The sequence below is a fragment of the Gouania willdenowi genome, chromosome 14 (assembly GCF_900634775.1).
Source record: "Gouania willdenowi chromosome 14, fGouWil2.1, whole genome shotgun sequence".
In the NCBI taxonomy this organism is placed as follows: Eukaryota; Metazoa; Chordata; class Actinopteri; order Blenniiformes; family Gobiesocidae; genus Gouania; species Gouania willdenowi.
In genome coordinates this window covers 21,922,702-21,943,065 of record NC_041057.1, presented here as the reverse complement: position 1 = coordinate 21,943,065, position 20,364 = coordinate 21,922,702, and the positions used below count along the sequence as shown (strand labels likewise).

General features: G+C 39.8%; 1 protein-coding gene across 1 annotated transcript; it reads right to left on the bottom strand.

The window, feature by feature from the left end:
- Positions 1 to 877: 877 nt before the first annotated feature.
- On the bottom strand, positions 878 to 18,089 carry cnih2 (cornichon family AMPA receptor auxiliary protein 2). The gene is made up of 6 exons (XM_028467515.1): positions 16,704 to 18,089; positions 12,660 to 12,728; positions 7,819 to 7,866; positions 5,286 to 5,398; positions 5,060 to 5,203; positions 878 to 2,167 (listed from the first exon to the last, which is right to left on the bottom strand). The coding sequence occupies exons 1-6, from the start codon at positions 16,782 to 16,784 to the stop codon at positions 2,140 to 2,142; spliced, it is 483 nt and encodes a 160-aa protein (XP_028323316.1). The 5' UTR covers positions 16,785 to 18,089; the 3' UTR covers positions 878 to 2,139.
- Between the last annotated feature and the right edge of the window lie 2,275 nt (positions 18,090 to 20,364).

Below are 20,364 nucleotides of genomic sequence, written 5' to 3'. Positions count from 1 at the left end.
TCACGTTTACACTGGATGGCTTGTATAAAAACTTGGAACAGTCGTTGTTCATGAAGGATGAAGCACAAGTTTTAAACACACCAAGCTTTAAACTCATGTAACGGATCCATTTTTACTTGTATTCGAGAAAACAAACTAAGGTCTCTTCATTTTGTTTGACCACTTTTCCATACAAAAGTGTTTCTAAACTAATACTTAAAGATTTTTATGCTGACATTCATTACAAATGTTTTGTGACCCACAAAACATTACAACTGTTTACCCTTAGGAATTACTGTCATTTTACACAATGAGACATTCACATTAATGTGTTTTAAAGATTGTAGGAGGAGTCAGATTAGCTGGACGTCACACACTTAAATTCAAGGAGAACATGCAAACTCAGGACAACAGAGACCATTTGGGGTTGAACATCTGACCTTCATGTTGTGTGGCAGTGGTTTCTTTCCATCAGTAGTATTGGGTTCCCATAAATACATTTCATTACCTCTGCAAGAAGGTAATATTTTCACTATTTGTTTGTCTGTTGGCAGCATTACGGCAAAAGTGCTTAAAGGATATCTAACAAAGATAGACCTTGTGCCATTGAAGATTAGCTTACATTTTGGAGGAGATGCAGGACAATATAGTGACTCTGGATCCGTTTAAAAAACAGATAAATCCCTATTTCTCATAATTGGCAAAACCTAAAAAAAAATCATATCTCTGTTTGTAATTGACTGATCATGACGAAATTTGACTCCGGGCTGGTTCTTCAATCACTCCTTAGGATTTCATATTGATCGGATCATTTCATCACTATTTAAAAAAAAAAAAAAAAATTAAAAAATGGGGGTGCCCTAAGATTTTGACCTACTGTATGGTTAATAATGTGGATATACATTTCTTCCAAGCCTTTAAAGTGTGAATGATCATGGAACCATTGCCAGGATCACTGATCCAGATTACTGCCAATATCTGGCAAAGAGGCTATTCGGTGCTTGGTGGAGGTTTGCGCTCTCTGTGTGCTCTTGTTAACAGTGTTATTTATCTTTTGTGGGTATAAAACCATCTCACACACATAGACTGTCACTATGTACAAATATCTTAAACGTATGTACACACACATAATAGCAAAAGGCAATGGTAATGGATGTACTGAGATGTATTTGCGGAGGTGTACGTGTCTCCCAATTACAGTTATTATACTGAAAAACACAGATATGTCAATCATTGCAGCTGTTCATTGCTTTATTTCCCCCCTACATAATTATGAACTACTGCGGCACAGAGAGAAAGTGTGCACATATTATTACTGTTCAAATGCACGAGTGAAATACAGAAATTAGAATAAAGTGTCTCCTGCACGCTAATACTATGCACAAAAAATGACTTCAAGTGCTTGACCTGAAGCACAATGAAACAAAACTGATGTTTTATTTAGATTTGGCACAATGTTTTTCAGAAACAAATGTTTGGCTTTATTATTGGTTTGTAACACACGTTGCTTCCTTACAGCTGAGGAATCAACCATGAATGCACATCAAAAGCTTGGATCAAGGCAATCTTTAGATGGATTTGATGCTGTTGTGTTTCTCGTTCTGTTAGACTTAACTTATTGCAGAGGCTGGATTTGATGATTACAATTCAAAAACACTTGTTTACAGTTTTCCTGCACAATTGACTCTGCTCCTTAACATAAACACATCTGTATTACAACAAACCTATTCAGTATAGTTAAAAAAAAAACAAAAACACAGGAACATTTAAAAATATTTCAGATGTAACTTGTGTGGCCTCGCCTTTGAGTGTTTGAAAATTCACAGTGAGATGAGAGGCTCAATCAGTCAGAGCAGCACAGGGGGGAAATCCAGCCCTTTGAGTACATTAACTATTTCATGGGTCAAAGGCAACACAGACGCCTGCATCCTCCCTCCATCTTAAATTTCATTCCCACTAACCTTAATTGGGCAGCAGTAACTAAGATAATATCATACAATCAAACTGAGGCAACAATTTTACATTCACGTTCACTCAGCGCACTCCTCCTGTTTTGTCCAAGTTTGAATCAAAGGCAAAGAAAGTCTGAACACACGCAGAGAGGAAGAGTTTACATCTCCTTTCGTTCCTCTACGTCCTTTGTTTAAGACCTACGGCTTGTTAGAAGCTCACCAAGGCGTAGACCATACTTCAGCAGCAAGCAGACACAAAAACAAGAAAGGACAAGTGAGATTATCAAAAGTCAAACCCATAAGGCTCATAGATTGAATCAGAAAAGTCGGAGCATCCGATTGGTCAAAAGATTCAGTTGCAGATACCTGAAACTTAATACTTTACATGTTAGATGATTGAAAATTACTATTATTTTTGTTATTTAGTTATTTATTTTACAGAAAGTTGACTGCATGGATTTTTCAAGGTACATATTGGAATAACATGAGCTTGACAGGCTTGCTTTACAGAAATGTAAAAGTTATGATCAATAGGGTTTTGCCTTCTAAAGACGACTTTTTCCCGAAATATTGTTTTTCATGACATCTTATAACCTCATTATCCCAATTACTTTTCCACTTTTCTTTTTCAATCTCATGTCACAGTAGGGGTTGAACAGACTAGTCGACTTTAGTATTGTCTTGTGAGTCTGTCTATATGACGTTGACAAGTCGCAGTACCTGACTTTTGCCCAAAATGGCGGTGCAACACAGCAAACGAGGGTCCTAGTACCCCTGCACGGCAAGGCAGCACAACATCAAGCGTTTCTCCTCAAACTGCAGCTGCTAGGCAAATACTATGGCTAATATGCATGCTAACGTTAGCTGTAATGGTAACATGTCTGTGGATTAGGCAGATCTGGAAAACATCAGCAGCGCAGGACGGAGACTGAGACCGCAGGTGGCGACAGTTCCAACCCCTGCGGCTTCTTGGCGGACATTTACTCTCCCCTAAACACGTTTGTAATTCTTCTCCATTCTGCATTTACTTGACCCACCGGAGCGTCATGTTTAATGGGGAGTAAATAGCTCCTTAATAGCTATGAAGAGGTTTAGCACTCTTTGTCTCTACCGCCAAGAAGCCACAGCGGTCACAGATTTTTTCGGGTCACAGATTTTGGCACAACACCGGCTTTGGTGAAGGAAACCGAGGCTACCGTAAAAACAGCCCAAACAAAGTCTAAATGCCCGGCTCTGAGGAAGCCTCGGGCTTAACAGTAACAGTAGGTAAATGCAGACTGGAGAAGAATTACACACGGGTTTAAGGGGGACAGTTCCAATCCCTGCGTCGAGAAGCTGCGGGGGCTGGAACTGTTGCCACCTGCGGTCACAAATTTTTTCGGGTCACAGAATTTGGCACAACGCCGACACTCGGCTGCCGCTCAGCTTCGGCTCTTGGTAACGTCAATGACTAGTCGACTCGACTAGTTTGCACATAGAGTCGACCTTTAAAATTATGTAATCGTTCAACATCGAGACTAAATTCTAGTGTTGTAGTTCTAGAGACTGGTCTTGGTCCAGAGACCTCATTTTTACTTGGTCTTGTTTCGGTCTCGGACTGGCAGGTTTTAGGGTTTTGCGTCAAGACCAGTTGAGATCAGTCCTGATCTTATATTCTTCAACTTCATTAATTTGATAATAAGGAGAAGTACTTGGGACTGTTTATAATTACTTAAAGGTATAGAGTTTAGAAAAGAAAAGCTCTCTGCACATCCGCAACACTTTACCTGCTTCCAAGAGGGAACATCTACGCGTGCAAGAGAGCGTACACGAGCCCTGATTTCCTTGTGCGAAGCTGTTTACAAGTTGGAGTCGGCATCGCTCATACAAGCTCCTGTTCAGCTTACCTTGCAGACTCGTCACGGGTAAGTGAAAATCCATTTTCAAAAGGCCCGAAGTGCACCGGGCACGAGCATGTGCACGTATGACGGCCTTATGTAAACATATCATCAGAATGATTGACAATTAGGAGGACCAATAGTTAAGATCATCCACCCGGTAACATTGTTCACAATACCTTTAGTGTTGTAATTAAACTTAAAGAAATTAGTGTTTGCTCACTGATTGTCCTCCCTCCTTGGAAATATTTTTTAGTGCCTTAAGGCAGGCAGTCACTGTGTAATTTTTTGAATCGTTGTACTCAACTCCAGCTGAAACTGTGCAGAGCCCGAATGTGCACAGCTCACGATGCATGTTCTCACACTGTACGGACCAACACTCTGACATGATCTGTACGTTCAGACACAACACGTCGGGGTCTTGTTTCCGGAAATGCAACGTTGCCATTAAAACAGACGAAGAAGAAGAACCCAGAAGTGGAGTGACACTCGCAAATCTCCGCAAAAAGAGCTTTAAAAAAGAAAAGACGGCGATGTGATGGACCAGGAGCTGGCTGGACAGACGTGGACAGTACGGTCTGTTAATTTTACAGTGGTCCTACGGTGTTTGCACATGCGCAGTGTGAGAGTTTAAGGTAAGCATGTCCGTGGCACTGCGTCAACACAGGGAGCGACTGGGTTTCAAACATGTTTGATTTCCTTACGACCATTCGATTGCTGATTGGGAGCTGGTCGTGAGGTGTTAATTGCTTCTCTTGACCCCATGTATACTACACGATGCACAACACATGATCTAGCAGAGACTAGCACGATCCCAAAAATAGACGTACGAGTCAAAAATCGGCTCAAAATGGGCCAAAAATTGCACAGTGTATGCCTGCCTTTATGGTCAGACATTGGCAAGTACCCGGACTTAAGTCCATCTTATTTCTAGTCAGAAATACCTCTGAAGTACAGTATGATTTCCTCGGAAGAAGAACATGTAGGATAACAATACGTTCCTGGTATCTTCAGCTGCCCAGCCTCTAATAACAACCTCCATGCACTTCCTTATACCTCTGCTACTTCTACAGGTACATCAATCACTATCTGGATAAGGATAGTGATGTTTCTGGGGTGTCATTATTTTATTCTGTAGAATAACATGTCTTTGGTACAACAAGAACATTAATCTAACCCAACCTGTTTTTTTTACTCACGAGTCAGATCTTTGTAAGTATTTCTACTACAAAGTGAGTTACTCCCACTTACCTGTAGAGATAATAGAAGAAAGAGAGCAGATAAAAGCCCAGTTTACACCAGGATTCTTTCTGACAATAGTTGAGAATGTCAGCATTCATCACACTGACGGGATCGTACATGACCTCTGACCCGTCTGCTGGCCTATGAAAGAACCTGTAACAGAAATAAGAGCTTTGGCTTACTCGCCTACACCAGACTGATGAATGTGATCCAGACAGTTGTTCGGAGACTTTACCTCCACAGATGGTAAAAGAGCAAAGGGATATTGAGGCCAAGTGTGACCCACTCTCCAGCACACATGAACATGAGACAGAACAGTCCATGGATGGAGTACTCCGGCACCACCAGCTAATTGGGGCAGACACGAGGAGTCAGTTTGTTGCTCTGGTTATCACAGAATCAAAGTGAATTATTCATCTTAAAACTGCAAATGTTTATTTTTGTGACAGAGCTGCAGGATAAAACCAAAATCACACTCAGAGGCAAACACTCTCACAGAAGGTGTTAATTTTACTCATGGCAAACTGCTGTTACGAGCGCAAATATAGTTTCAAAAACATCTCAACAGGTTATAATGTGTTGGTTGAAGTTACTGCAGTGTGAAACATGCTACTGGGGAAGCTAACTGGCTTCTTTTAGCTGAGATGGATAATTACTAAATTGTAGTCTGAACCAAATATCAGATACAAGAAAAAAAGACAAAAACCTGACAACTGTGGTTAAATCTTTAACAAAATCTGACAAAAAATCCATTACCATAAAAAGTATTGTGCTCAAACATCCAAGAATGAGTGTATCCACCATGATGTCAGGTAAACTTGTAAGGCCAGGATCAAGATTAGATTTATTGTCATTACATAGCAAAAATACAACAAAATTTCATCTGGCAGTCTCCTCTGTAGCAGCAAGGAAGTAATAATAAATAAGAACAGTATGATGGTCATACATGTGAAGTGCTTTTGGGCTTTGTGGCTAATTACAATATCCCAATTTGCACAGGCCCTTTATCATAATACAAATTAGCTGTTTGCCAACATGTACAGACCCTTTCCAAAAAATTAGAATATCATGGAAAAGTTGTTTCATTTCCATAATTTCATTCAAAAAGTTAAACCTTCATAGATTATAGAGTCAGGGCCCACAATTTAAACGATTTATTTGTTCATTTTTACATAATTTGGGCTTCCAGCTCATAAAACCCACAAAAGCAGGATTTCAAAAAATTAGAATACTGTGAAGAAATCATCATTTACTTTTCAGTTTTTGCAGAAAAAAAATAGGGGAAGAAGGACTGAACTGTTGGCCAGTGATCCAAGGTCCTCGTTTCCGATGAAAGTAAAGTGTGCCTTTCATTTGGGAATCAAGGTCAAGGGTTTGGAGGGAGACGGGAGAGGAACAGAACAAATCATTGCACCCCAAATCAAGCAGCTTGGCTTCTGTTCTGTATATACAAGCATGTCCCAGAGAAGCGACAGAAAAACCTACTGCGTAGACTCAAAGGATACATGTACTACTCATGTATATAGCATAAAGTGTGTTCAATATATTATCAATTAACAAAGTATATGGAGATTTGTTAAAACACACACAAAGTACTTTTTTGCATGATTTTGTACTTTAAGTCAATTTCGCAGAGTTTGGTTCCACCTTTCTTTGGATTTCCTCTTTATTTAGGTTTTTGTAGCGCTTTTCTACACATCATTGTTTTATTTATTACTACTGACAATTAATGTACATTCTTTTAATAGCCATTTTAAGTGGAATTTGCTAAAACAAAACAGTAAAAGTTAAGACTGTAGTCTATCATTCTCCAAACTTTTTAGCATGATTTTATAGCTTTGATGGGACACGTTCAATTGTCATGAAAGAATAAGAGAAACGCTCAAATTAGTGATAACCATTTACAATCCCCTTGGCTTGATTTAAAATATCATAGGTGTCATTTATCTGAGATCTGGCTTTGCTCTTTTTCACTCTTCCACACCAGGTTAATTACATTGTACTCTATGTAAAAAAAAAAACTATAAAAACACAATACCTTTTTTTTTTTAACCTTTGAGATTAACATTCTCTCTATGACGTTGGACTATAATAGGCTTAAAGGGTAGCAGACAGGACAGATGTAAAGAGTTTAAACCAATAACAACAGTTCATCAGTTTAAAACAGGAAACTATTTCAACTGATTGAATGTCATTTTAAAACATCATTGATCAAAAGTTGTATCTTTTTTTATTCTACAAGCCTATATTTCCAGATGGCTAACAACCCTGTAATTCATTAATTCATCGTTTGACCCTCTTGTTCCTGCTTAGGGTCGCGTGGGTCTGCTGGTTCCTTTCTCCAGCACTTAATGGGCGCTAGGCGGGGGGGCACCTTGGACAGGGCTCCAGTCATTGACAGGGAGAGCATGTAAACCCCATACAGAGAGGATCCAGGTGTCCACCTCAAGGCTCGAAGCCATGACTTTCTTGCTGTGATGTAGATGTGCTGAACATTACACCTCCGTGCTGCTCTATCCTGCTGACGTCTAAAATGGCCTCTGCAGCATGTGAGCATTCAGGAACACTGTGTACTTTACACAAAGCCATGAACAAAACCTTTTTGAAAGCAAACCTTGACTGCAGCTGTAGGGACCGATTCCACATGAGCAGAATAAGTGTGCGTCACGCACCTCACCAGAGTCAGAGACGAGCAGACATGGCTGCCTAAAGCAGCGGACTGTTTTAGTCAGTTCCCTCCAGCAGGTGAAAAAGACACGGTTACTCACCCGGCGAAGCAGGTTGCAGATTCTTTCGATGTTCAGGATCCTTTCTCTCTGTGCGAGGAATAGAAAAAGTCAGGTTAAAGGGCTGTGCTGTACCCAACATGCACAGCAACTGAAAACTCTCTGTGCAGAAATCAGTTCTACCTTGGATTGTGGCCACTTCTGTTGGTATTATCTTCATCTCAAAGTGTAAAAAGGCCTTCTTTCTTTTTTCCATCCTTCCCAAACAACTTGATAGTGGGTGTATAGAACAATAGCTCAGTAGGTGATTTTGTATTGATCTGCGCTAAAAGCTACAGAGCCTCTGGCTGCTCTATTCAATGTTCTGCTTCTTGCAGAGCCTAATAGATTACAGTAATCAAGTTGTTTTGTCTGGGTACAGAAAATATCGGCCCTCTAATGAAATTTTTCAGCCTTTCCTTGAACACGGCAGTCTGTCATATGTGCAGGTTTTATTTGGTGTGCACTGATTCACCAGCAGAGCTACTCTCTTTCTCCTGGGTTGCTTTATTTGTTGTTTTAAAGTAAAGAAAGAGGCCAAACCACGAGTCTTAAAAGCAACCTACACATGTCTATGCTCCTGTTGTTTAATTGTAGAAACAAATACCCAGCAGGTTGGCTTACAGACAATGTGTTATGAAATATGAGTGAATGTGTCATCGTTATTGAGGCTTCTGTATTACAGTTAGAACCTTGAACACACTAGACGTGAGTGACCTTCCTCCATGACCTGCAGTACAGGTTGGTTTAGCCTTGAATAATGTTTGCACTCTCCAAACAATACTTTATGTGGTAGATTTTCTTTCTTCTTCTGCTTTCTTGCTCTCTTTGAAATTGGTATTACCTTCACCCAGAGGTGAAAATAACTGATTACAATTATCACGTTACTGTAAATGAGTAGCTTTTATGGATAGTTGTACTTTTTTGAGTATATTTCTAAATCAGTCATGTTTTTTATACTTAAGTACGTTTTAAAATAAGTACAGTAATTGGTTACATTTCTAAAACCATTTCCGTTTCATGGCACATTGAACATAACGCATATGTTCTTAGTCGTGCCATTTTTGATAATCCTTCAGTTCAGGTTTGGGTTTCTACCTATTATGTTGTTAGTTCAGGCAGACACGGGAGTCAAGCAATGCAGCCCCGTCCGCTGACAGTAGCAAGTCCCTAATCAGTTGATCATGTTCCATGCTTCCCATTGGTTAGAGTATGTCACAGTGCTGTATTTAATCCACTGCAAACACGCCTACCTCCGTACGCTTCGTCTGCAAACGCCTCGCATCCCACCGCCACCCCAGCTCCTCCTCTCTGTCTAATTAAACAGTGTCATCTGTTTAATGCTGTGCTTCTGTTCCAGGACACCATGCTGACCGTGCTCCCTGTATATGCATCTCCATGTAGCTCATAGAAGAGTGAAGAGGAAGCCCCCTTCGCTTCGGGCTTTCCACGCAGCTGCTGGAATGGCAGAGTACCCAGAACAGAGCCGCACTGCCAAATCTAAAATACATGCTAAATAAAGCTATTTGACTAAAGTGATCCTGACTGAACTATTTACATCTCGGTTTGTAATTGACTGATCTTTAAGAAATGTCAAGTTGTTTCTTCAGTTGCTTGACCAAGTTTCATCCAGATCGGATCCTAATTGCACATTTTATCACAATTCTTTGAAAAGATGGAGGTGCCCTACATTTGGACCTTCTGTATGGTTATTAATGAGGATTTAAATTTGTTCCAAGCCTTTAAAGTGTGAATGATCATGGTACCATGATCAGGAGCACTGATCAAGATAACTGCCAATATCTGGAAAAGAGGATATTTGGCTCTTGGCAGAGGTTTGCGCTCTCTGGAGCAGATTCACTAAGATCTGAAATAAAGGGTGGTAAACCAGTTGTGTTCCTAAATTATTTGGTGACGCATTTTCCTCACCTGCTGCAAGGAATTCACTAAGATTGTAGCAATGCTTAGTGCACGAGCAGAAGACGTGCAGACAGCCCTATTTAAATGAGCGTTTTGCTCGCTCAATGTATAAAGGTGAGGCGCACAGAAGCACATACTTGAAGAAGTTTAATTGGAGGCAGATGGACTTCTCTATCTGCTGCACAAAAAATGTTTCTTTTTTTAAAGAAAAAAACCAACTTTAAAACCTAATAATTCTTTCCCCCTAATTTAATGTGGGTCCTCCGTCAGGTCCTGTAACTTTGCTCTGATCAGTCCATGAAAATCATGCAGATTTGGACAGAAACCGTCTCATTGATCTGTTGATGCCATTGATCTGAGTTAATGCAGCAACACATTCCACCATTTGAAAATGATCTACTGACCATCATCCAGCAGGTCTGAGCAGTGCTGTGTGATGCACACTCTCATATGTGAACATTGGTCCATCACTGCTTAAATTATGCATTTGATCAGCTGATTCTGGCCAGATGCTGCTTCCATCAATGCGACACAAGAGTTTGACGGTCAAAACATCACTGGAGCGGTGCGTCCATATAGCGACAGAGCTCCGCGCACAGCAGCATTCTCTCCCCACCGTAGCCTCAGACTCCATAAGCACCGCCGCAGGTGTGAAGCTTTTTCTCTCACTCACTCACCCTTTACTCATACTTTATTTTTTCATTCAGTGGTTGTTAATATTGACTATTGTTTTATTTGAATAATTTTCTTATATTAGAAAGGTTAAATGGATTCTTTTTTCCATCTTCGCTGTGCTTTGTCAACATTTACTGCAGCTCATCTCTGTGTGTGTGTTTGCATGTCAGTCGTAGTATTTTTGCTAAAACAATCACCGCAAACAGTTCCACCTTTGATGAATCGCATTGCGTCCCCTGCATTGATTCATTTGCATTTCCTCTTCACATTTTTCTGCGCCCCTTACGAGATCCGTCTAGTATACATACTGTATTCATCAGAGGGAAGCGCACTAAACAGAATAAGGGGGGCATTTTAAAGTGCTGAAGACCCTCAGTCCTGATTCCATGAAGTTTGGACTTGGTAAATGGTAAATGGACTTGATTTTATATAGCGCTTTATCACCACACTGAAGCAGTCTCAAAGCGCTTTACATATCAGCTCATTCACCCATTCACTCTCACATTCACTCACCAGTGGGACAGGACTGCCATGCAAGGCGCTGGTCGACCACTGGGAGCAACTTAGGGTTCAGTGTCTTCCCCAAGGACACTTCGACACATAGTCAGGTACTGGGATCGAAACCCCAACCTCTCGATCAGAAGACGACCCTCTACCACCTGAGCCACGGTCGCCCTGTTTGTACTCCTTATTAGTGCGTAGAGTGACGTTTGCACACGTTTTAATACCCCTAAACCTTTAGTGTATCTTCCCCTTTGAGTGCTCTTGTTTACTTTGTTGTATGCTGATCCTTAACTTGGAAATGGGAATTAATCTACATAAATGGGAGCTAAAAGGTTTTCTTATTTTTTTTTCTCTGTCAAATAGAATGGTGCTTAGACAAAGAATCAAACTTTGACCTGTGTGTCTGTCACGTTTGGTGACACTCTAAAGTCTGTCAGTTGGTTTAAGGTCATGTGGGTGAAACTGAAGATGACTGATGACATTGTCCCAAGGCTGTAACAGCCCAGTCAGTTACTGCCAAAGTAGTTATTTCTCTGACAGTCATATCTAACATTCCAGAATGCCTTTGTTGTTGACAAATATTGATGGCTCCGCTGTTCTTTGTACACATGTTGCTCTCCTCTAACGTCAGAAATAATACATGTTATATTTGCAGAGCCTGTTGCCATGTACCGGTAGTTTTCCTCTCTGCTAGAGCTGTTTATTGATTTTTTATTTTTATTTTTTTTTTACGAGACTGCCTGTACTGCTTCCTCATCAGTCACACTAACATGAGTCAGGATGACATGTTTGAGTTTTCCTCAGGAAGAATGATTAAGTGCTATTCAGTCCAGTAGCCGTCAATGACTGTGTTGTGCTGATTTTCTTCCTTTTGGAGGTGAAAAGTCCAGTACGTCATTAAAATGTTTAAACGAAAAATATGAAATCTGAATATGACGTAAACAGTTAATTTCTCATTCATTTCACATCTTGGGTAATGCATTTGATGGCATTATCTTTTACAGGTGCTGCAGCTATTGTGTCCACCCCCTGTACTTGGCATGCCTCCACCTCCCACAGTTTCTTTTCACGGTTTCCTCTCCCACTCCTCTTCTCTCTCTCTCTCTCTCTCTCTCTCTCTCTCTCTCTCTCTCTCTCTCTCTCTCTCCTCTCTTTCTCTCCCTCTCTCTCTCTCTTTCTCTCAGATCAGATGCAGGTTCACATGATTGCCAGAACATTAGCCAACTTGTAAAAAAGAGATTCACAGCTGCTGGTCGTTCGCTGAACAAATGATGGCACTCATTGCTGACTCGCAATTAGGTTTTTAAAGGCAGAGATAGAAATATGCACATGCAGCTCTGCAGAACAAGCATTTCACACTGTGATTTAAGAGAATCTGTTTCACTAGTGAGTGGGGATCCCTCTTATAGGTGATGATATGGTGTTTACTTGTTGCAATCACAATTCATTTTGCATGCATTTATTCATGAGAGTTTTTTTTCTTTATTTGTTGTATTTGCATTAAATTGTGTACCAGGATCTCAACTGGATGTTATAGCTGTGTGAATGATCCGGAAAACATCATTGAATCGACTTAGTCAAAGCAAAGTCACCTTAAATGGATCAAAGTGGTTTTAAATTCCCGTGTAGAGTAGTTGAAGTAACAGTGTTTATTTTTTTCCTGTGTTTCTTTCTGACTACACAATGTGCCTCTCTCATGCAACAAGGTTTGATGAATTTTGAAAGCCAAACTTTGGGTCTCTTACCGCTCTGGTTGGATTGCTCTGATCAATGGGGTTTTTGAAGTCTGTTCGTAGCTCATCAAATGCGATGATCTGAAAGACAACAGCCACGTGTGAGGAAGTTTTGATTTAGCCCTGGAATGCAACTCAGACACAACTATGTAATTCATGGCCAGCGATCATTTAGTCAAAATCACATTCAAAGGATTTCAGTACTAAAACCTTTTGATTGCAACCCTTTACGTACCATGTAAACTAATAGTGTTTTAGATGTTACTTTACCAGAGATGATGATTAAATTGTGAATAAGTGCATTGATTGTTTTTGTAGAGCTCTTCTATTTTCTAAATTCCTAGAGAAAATAATCCAGATTTGTACACATGGAATGTTATTATTGCACATTGCACGAAATCAATATAGACTTCCTCTGAAGCAGCCATTCCTAACTCCAATGTAGAGTGTTCGTAAGTGTGCGAGAACTGCTCAGTAGTGTTCTATTGGAGACCATATTTGGAAGATCTCGTTTTTGGACTGGCCGGACTCTGGATTTCCTTCAAGATTAGTCCAGTTTCCGATCTGCTATCTTTTAACTTTATTTATGATATAATAGGATGAAGCACTTGGAATGTTTGTGATGAATTCAGCTAGTTGTTCTGCATCTTGAAAATCTTTTGGAGTGCTTTATGTGTCTGACATCTGCAAAAACTTGGACATCAGTCCATCTTATTTCTTGTCAGAAATATTTACTTTAGCCTTCATTGACCTGACAAATAAAGATCTTTTTTTAGATATTTAAAATAACTGGACTTATCGATGGCTTTTCAATACATACAATGATTTATTTTTTGCAAGAATTTAGTTAGTTAGATTTTTTTAAATATTGTGCTTTGAAAGAGAAACACCTTGATTTTGTAAACAAATATTAAAGAGATAATCCTTTTTAACTGTTCAACCTGATTTGTATGGTCTTGATCCTATTCTTGACTCCCAAAAGTTTTGGTCTTGGTGCATTCTGGTTTTGGTCTTGAATACAACACTAGTGCTCAGATAAATGAAGAATACCATAGAATTTACCAAACTGTGTTTTCATTTTGATCTTTTACTGTCATATATATGCAGCAGAGATTTTTCTAAATAATTACAAATACATACTAACGCTCCATACTGTGAGTGCAGCTATTAAAAACTACTTAGCTGTCTGCTTGAGAGAGGCCTTCTAAACCCAAAATATATGAGTATAATGTTTTTATAAACAAAAAAACACTGAAAATGTATGTATTCCTTTTACCATAAATGATACATTTGAACTTTGAAGGTCCTAAATTGCCTAAAACACTTCCTTCAGTCAGTGCAAATCACAATTCAGTGTCAAATTCAACAACATGCATGAGTTGGGATGTATCTGAGGGACCACTACTAATCAATAAAAATCTTATATAACTGTATGTTAAAAAAAAATGAAATAAAATGTTACAAAGAAGACAAACAAAGAAGAGAGTGCTAACAGACAGACAGGCTGCGAGGTAAGAATGAGTAACAATTTACTCGCAGCAGCATTCTGATGAACAGCTCAATAAAAGTACCGATATTCTCACACCTGCTGTGCTCATCATGGATTCAGTGCTGAGATGGTGGCTCAATGCAAGGCAGTATCAAACAGCTGTTATGTGCAGATAAGTGAGCATCAGCAGCGATGGAAAGTGTGAGAAGAAGAGCACTTCCATCAGTCTGAAATAGAGAGCGACCCAGTAATTTCCCCCTTATGAGTCCACGCGCCTCCATCCTCCCTCCTACTTTCCACAGCTCTGCTGTAAACAGATGCAGTTGCCATGGCGACTTCCTCAGCCCCTCAGCGGGCACCATGGTTACTATAGCAGAGGGAAAAAGTCCTTGTGATTGGTAGAGAGCCATGTACAGTTGGGGGGGGGTCTGTACTCGTGGGTGGAGGCAGACTTGGATGGGGTGTCAGAATCATAGTTTAATGAACATTTCAGTCACATGCTTGTATGTCGAGACACAGACTGACTCATGTGCAGTCTCACCCAGTTATCTGTTTAAAACCTTAGTCACTTCAAGCCTTATATTGATAATAATGGGGATTGAGGTGATTCCCTTTTTTTGTGTGGAGGGAATGTTAAAGGACGCAGCTCAAAGCTGCTGCTGTTTGCTCAGTGTGGATTTGTGTTATCACCAAACCCAGAGCATCGGTCTCTGGTGATAGCTGTGCAAATTTCACTCGAAATGCTGTGGAAAAGCTGTGGAAACAGTGTGTCTGTGAGATTAATGATAAATGTGTGGCTGTACTGATTACCTGCGGCTTTCAACCACCTTGTATAGGAGCCTGAAATCACAGGTGAGAGCTGGTGCAGCTGTAATGTGGCTAGTGGGCAGCCAAAAGTCAGATTAACAGCAGGTAATTATACAAGCAACTGAGCACTTAGTCACCAGGTCACTTAAAGCCTCGCTGTGAAAAAAAAAAATGTTTTTCCTTAAGCGTATCTTTAAAGTCTGAAGGCTTTCTCTCATTTTAAAAACAACTAGTGTTTCACTCATTATGCCTCCACAGCCAGGCTTTTAAAACTGAAAAGAACAGTGTGTCACTAGTTGGTTCTTCATAGATCATTAAATCCAAGAATTTATTAAGTGCAATCCAGGTCCTTAGTTTTCAAACTTCTAGATGTGAATTCAGCCACTGCAGTATATCTACATTTTAAAATGTTTACATCTATGGTTCATTCATTCATCTTCTGTACTGTGGCAGGATTCAGGAATGTCAGGACATACAAAAAAAACATGCACACAGTCATTCTCTCCATAGAGACTTGAATATCCTAACATGATGATTTTGGACTGCGGAAGGTAAACTAAAGCAGAATCTTTTGTTGTTGTTGTTTGTTTGGTTGGTTTAGCGTCCCCATTATCATGTCCTATTGGAGAAAACTTTTATTTTTTAGGGTCTAAAATCAATACACACACATACTGTATATACAAATATAGTGTAATACAAATACATGCACATACATTTGTTTCGTCTATATATTAATGTGACACAGACTGGCTAAAATAACCTCTTCAGTATTTGTTTGTTTCAAGTTTAAAAACTTTTTTTCCATAGCTATAAACTAAATAAAATTTTAAGAAAACATGTAAAAAAAAAAAAAAAACATTCCTACATTATGAAAATCATTATCTGTAAACAGTGTTTTCCAACCTGTGCTTTTTTGCACTTCACAGCTTTGTTGTGCCACCTATTGACATGGTTGATTATTTAATTAATTTACAGACTGTATACATGCTGAAGCCACAGAGGTTATTCAAAGATAGTGGTTCTCAACCTTTTTCTGTTGTGGCCCCTTTGAAGAATGACATTTTTTCAGCCACGTCCCCATCGCTACAAAATGTCAACAAAATGGATATAAAACATAGGTGGGTTTCTTGCCGAGGGGGAAAAAGAAAAGAATACAATTAAATATATAGACCATCTTAAGATTTGCGCCAACCACAATGTGTGTAACATACAATAATGCAACATAATTGAAAATATTGACTACAAAAATTTGCGTCGACGCGTCGTTTAATGGTGTAAATTAATGATAAAATCAGGCCAGCGGCTGCTTTCTGCTTCAATTTTGCTGCAGTACCATACATGAACTGCTGGGTGCAAGTGTCGCTATTTACATTGTGAAGAAGAATTTCGCAACAGAAAAGCGCCAAAAAATAACTTGTATTTTTAAAGAACAACAAATTAATTCATACATATTTTGTACAGTCACTGTGTATTTGAATGTTAGTTTTTTCAAATTAATTTGGAAAAACTGTACTGAAAACTTTTGACCACTGCTACATTACTAAAAAAGGTCAAAATCGAGACTATTCTTCTTCAAAACTCATGAAAACAACACAAAATGTGCAATCACATATTTTAGAACAGTAATAATGAAGTTATTTAAGTTATTTAACCGCTGATTTAAGACAGTGATTTATAGAATAATTTTACTAACACATCTTTGGATTGAGATACTTGTGTGTTGGATTCAGGTGTGTGCAACGGGCTCAGGTGTCACTTACCTGCCATATGACGAAGAAGATGAGGGCGGCACAAAGCACCAAGGTGAGCATGTAGCAGAAGGCCGCGAAGGTGAATGCCATGGCGGAGTCGGCCAGCCTGACGACTTAGTGGATAAAGTGCCAGGAGAAGTGGGTGTGTGCTCTTCCTGGCTCAGTGGTCGCCCTCCTGCCTTCTTTCACTGAGTATTGGGTTGCTATGATTTGTATGTGGTCTGAGTCTGTTATTCCAGTCAGGTAATGCAACCAGTTTTAGTAACAATCAATAGTCCAGCTGTGGCTTCCCTGCTAACCCTCACAGTCTGTCTTTGTGTGTGCGTGTGCGTGTGTGGGTTGTGCGTGTGTGTGTGTGTGTGTGCGTGTGTGTGTGTGTGTGTGTGTGTGTGACAGCAGGACGTCTCCTCTCTGCCTGGGATTTCGGAAGCTCTTAAATGTGTGTCCACAGCCTCAGTCCCTGGCTGTACTTTCTCTCTAGACAAAGCCTACACATGTTGTGTTTATTTTCACACACCAACACAAGCCACTGAGCCTGACACGATGACAACAGAAGCCTGTGGATCTTTGTGGATGCTGAGCGCAGAAGGAACACTCACAGCTACTGTTATGATTATGGCTTGTGACAGTTTGTCGGATGGCTTTCAGTTCATCTGTTGCTCTGATTCACAAACAGTGACGCAGATTTCCGAATCACGTCCGCCACATTAGCATAAGCAACAAGCTTCAGTTTAGGTGTGTGAAGTAATGAAGTCAAGTTTAGAGTAAAAAAAACTGACGTGTTTACAGTTTTACATACATTTAACTTGTATCTGTTGATCGTATTTCATATATTACACAATAATTACAAGGACCTACTGAACAGGCTCAGAACAATAGTTACAACACTGTCAGTCAGCTTCTATACTGATCTCATACTAACAAGAGAATACCTGTGTCTAGTAGAGACATTTGTGCCCCTGAACAGTCCACTCTGTCCTCGTCTCTGTCCCTTTGGGTCCACACCATGTCACACTTCTCTGTCCTGCATCTTAGTCTCAGACGCATCCTTCAGGAAAACATTAAGGCTTGACGAGATGGTTGCTAATTTCATTAAAGGATGGGAGGTTTCTCTCTTTTTTTTTCTTTCCTGGAAATCTGACAGAGCATCTACAAGTTGAGCGTCACTGGAGTTTGAAAAGCACTCCTGCAGTTAGGTTAGATATCGCCACAACCCTTAAGAGTTAGTCCGTCTTTCTGTCCAGTCGTGGTCTCCCTGTTTGATCCTTCTCTATCACTTTCAAATCCCTTTCAATATAAAAAGCAGAATTTTCCCAAGTCTACTCTCGCTGACTGTCTCTTCTTCTAGTTCTCACTCTCTAGGAGAATTTTTTCTATCTGGTTGATAACAGTCAGCCAATAGCATCGCTCTACCTCTCCCCCTCCCTCCCTCTCTTTTTTTTTTGCTCTCTCTCCTTTTCCTCCTCTCTGTCTGTCACTCTCCCTTGCATTTAGACATTTCCATAAAGCCTTGTTCCTCTGAGAGTGATGAGAGGGCAGGGCTGGCTGCAAATGTCTTCACTCCTTCCACCTCGCCTCCTCTTTTTAACGCCACCTCTTATTGGAGCTTTCAATCATCTGTCGCTGTGTGAAATCGAAGTCTGCTTCCCACAGGGTGTTCCTCTCAATCACCTGTCCATGCTATCAACTCTCAGCCAGATTAGCATATTGTATGCCTCTCAGATTTCCCTTTCCGTTTGCCTGAATTTAGCGTGCAATGATGTCATCTACAGGATGCTGCATGATCTAGACCAAAGGAGAGCCACTTTTACCACAGCGGGGCCACAAATATGTGATTTTCTGATCCAAGGGCTACATTATCCACATTCATGCCACCATGTAGAATAATGACCTCTCTAAGCATTAATACAGGGAAGAACAATGAGTTTGTGTTGTCATTTCATGTGTTTTTAGCGCAATTTATTGTTTGTAATGTATAGTTCTCTTTCATAACATTCGTTTCAATGTCTCACTATGGGATCTACGCCTCCGCGTCATATTCAGAAGTCCTTTCTCATTCCGCCAACTTGATTGGCGCTAGTCCCACCTACTATAAGTGGCATTTTTTCACCTCTTCTCGCTCTGGAAGCTTTCACCGCAGCAGCTCAACCATCCACAGGTGGACCCCACTTGGATTCTGCCACCCAGAGCTGTTGCTGTATCATTTCCATCAGAAGATTTTAAGCTGTGCAGTACTTTCCTTGCCCCCACGCCAGCAGACGTTACTTCGGAGTTCCTCATCTCAGAGGACAACAACATGTTCGTCACTATGGCGTGGACTGAAAAGCCCACAGCCTCTGCCGCCTCCACGGAGGGATATCATATCATATCATCATGATATCATAATCAGGAACACTGATCCACATAACTGCCAATATCTGGACAAGAGGGTATTTGGCGCTTGGCGGAGGATGGTTCTCTCTCAGTGCTCTTGTTTAATAATGAGTTTACATTCATGTTTGTCAACACAGAAGCAGCTGGACACACAACGTGAATACATCAGGACGTACCATAACATCCTTTGAGCACACATTTACGAACAATGAAGAACCAGTTTAGAATAAACTGTTGAAGTGTTGGTTTTGTTATTGAAAAAATATTATCATCAGGGGTCTGGTCCTCATCCTAGGGTTGTTGCTTGGCGCTCCCATTTTTTTTTTTTAATTACATGCTTTTCATCAGTGTTTCTGAAATAGGTGTACGTGATGGACTTCAGAGAGCGAGTGGAAAATTAACAAATGACAGCATGAAAAATACAGAGTTTTATAATGTTTATTTTTAGTTAAAAATACGATGATTATAATCATGATGATGGATGTTGAAAATAAAAGGGTCAGTCCTGGTCACATGAGGGAGATGATGGGAAATGATGAAAAAAAAAACTATAGAAATAAATCTTTTCAGGAGCCATACTGTTTATTCCACTTAATTCCATCATTACGCTGTATAGTGTTTGTTTTTTTCACAGAATTCTGAGCTAAATGTTGTAGTCAGACAAAGGAGGTACTTGGATTCAGAAAAAAGAGAAAGGAGGGTGACATTAAACTGAAAATAAATAATAATAATAATGTCTGCTTTTTAAACCCTCACAGGATATGAAGCTTTCTAATAAAATGACTGAACTATATGTACACATATATGAAAACCTGTTTATTATTCCTAAATTAGTTAAAAAACAGCAGATTTTAAAGAAAAGTAAATAACATGAATCAATGTGAATTGTGATCATAATGTTTTATTCGTATACTTAACATTAAACAAAGAGAAATAAAAATTGGTGATAAAATACAAATGGTCCAGTTAATGTCACCAATGGAGAGACTGATTTTAAGTGTGTGATATGAAATGTTGATTCAATCCACACTCTGCACTGGAACTGTCCATGAGTCTAAAATGTATCCAAATACAATTCTGTTTTCTTTCACTCTTTTCCCTCCCTGAATAACTATACTTTCTTTAACTTCTGTTTCTCCCGATCCTTCCTGGTTAGTGTGCAGCAACCACAATAAAAGGGACATTCACCCACCACCAGCGTATAATACAGAGTAAAACATGATTTACCAGGTTAAGGATGGAGTTAATAAATGTTTTTTTTTTTTTTTTGAAGCGGTGGGCAATTGTCCCTTTTTTT

Coding starts and splice junctions, on each gene's coding strand:
- cnih2 (XM_028467515.1), bottom strand. CDS start 16,784: ATGGCATTCACCTTCGCGGCCTTCTGCTACATGCTCACCTTGGTGCTT. Junction 12,729..16,703: donor TCTTCTTCGTCATATGGCAG/GTAAGTGACACC, acceptor GTTGTCTTTCAG/ATCATCGCATTTGATGAGCT. Junction 5,399..7,818: donor TCTGCAACCTGCTTCGCCGG/GTGAGTAACCGT, acceptor TGCCCCAATTAG/CTGGTGGTGCCGGAGTACTC.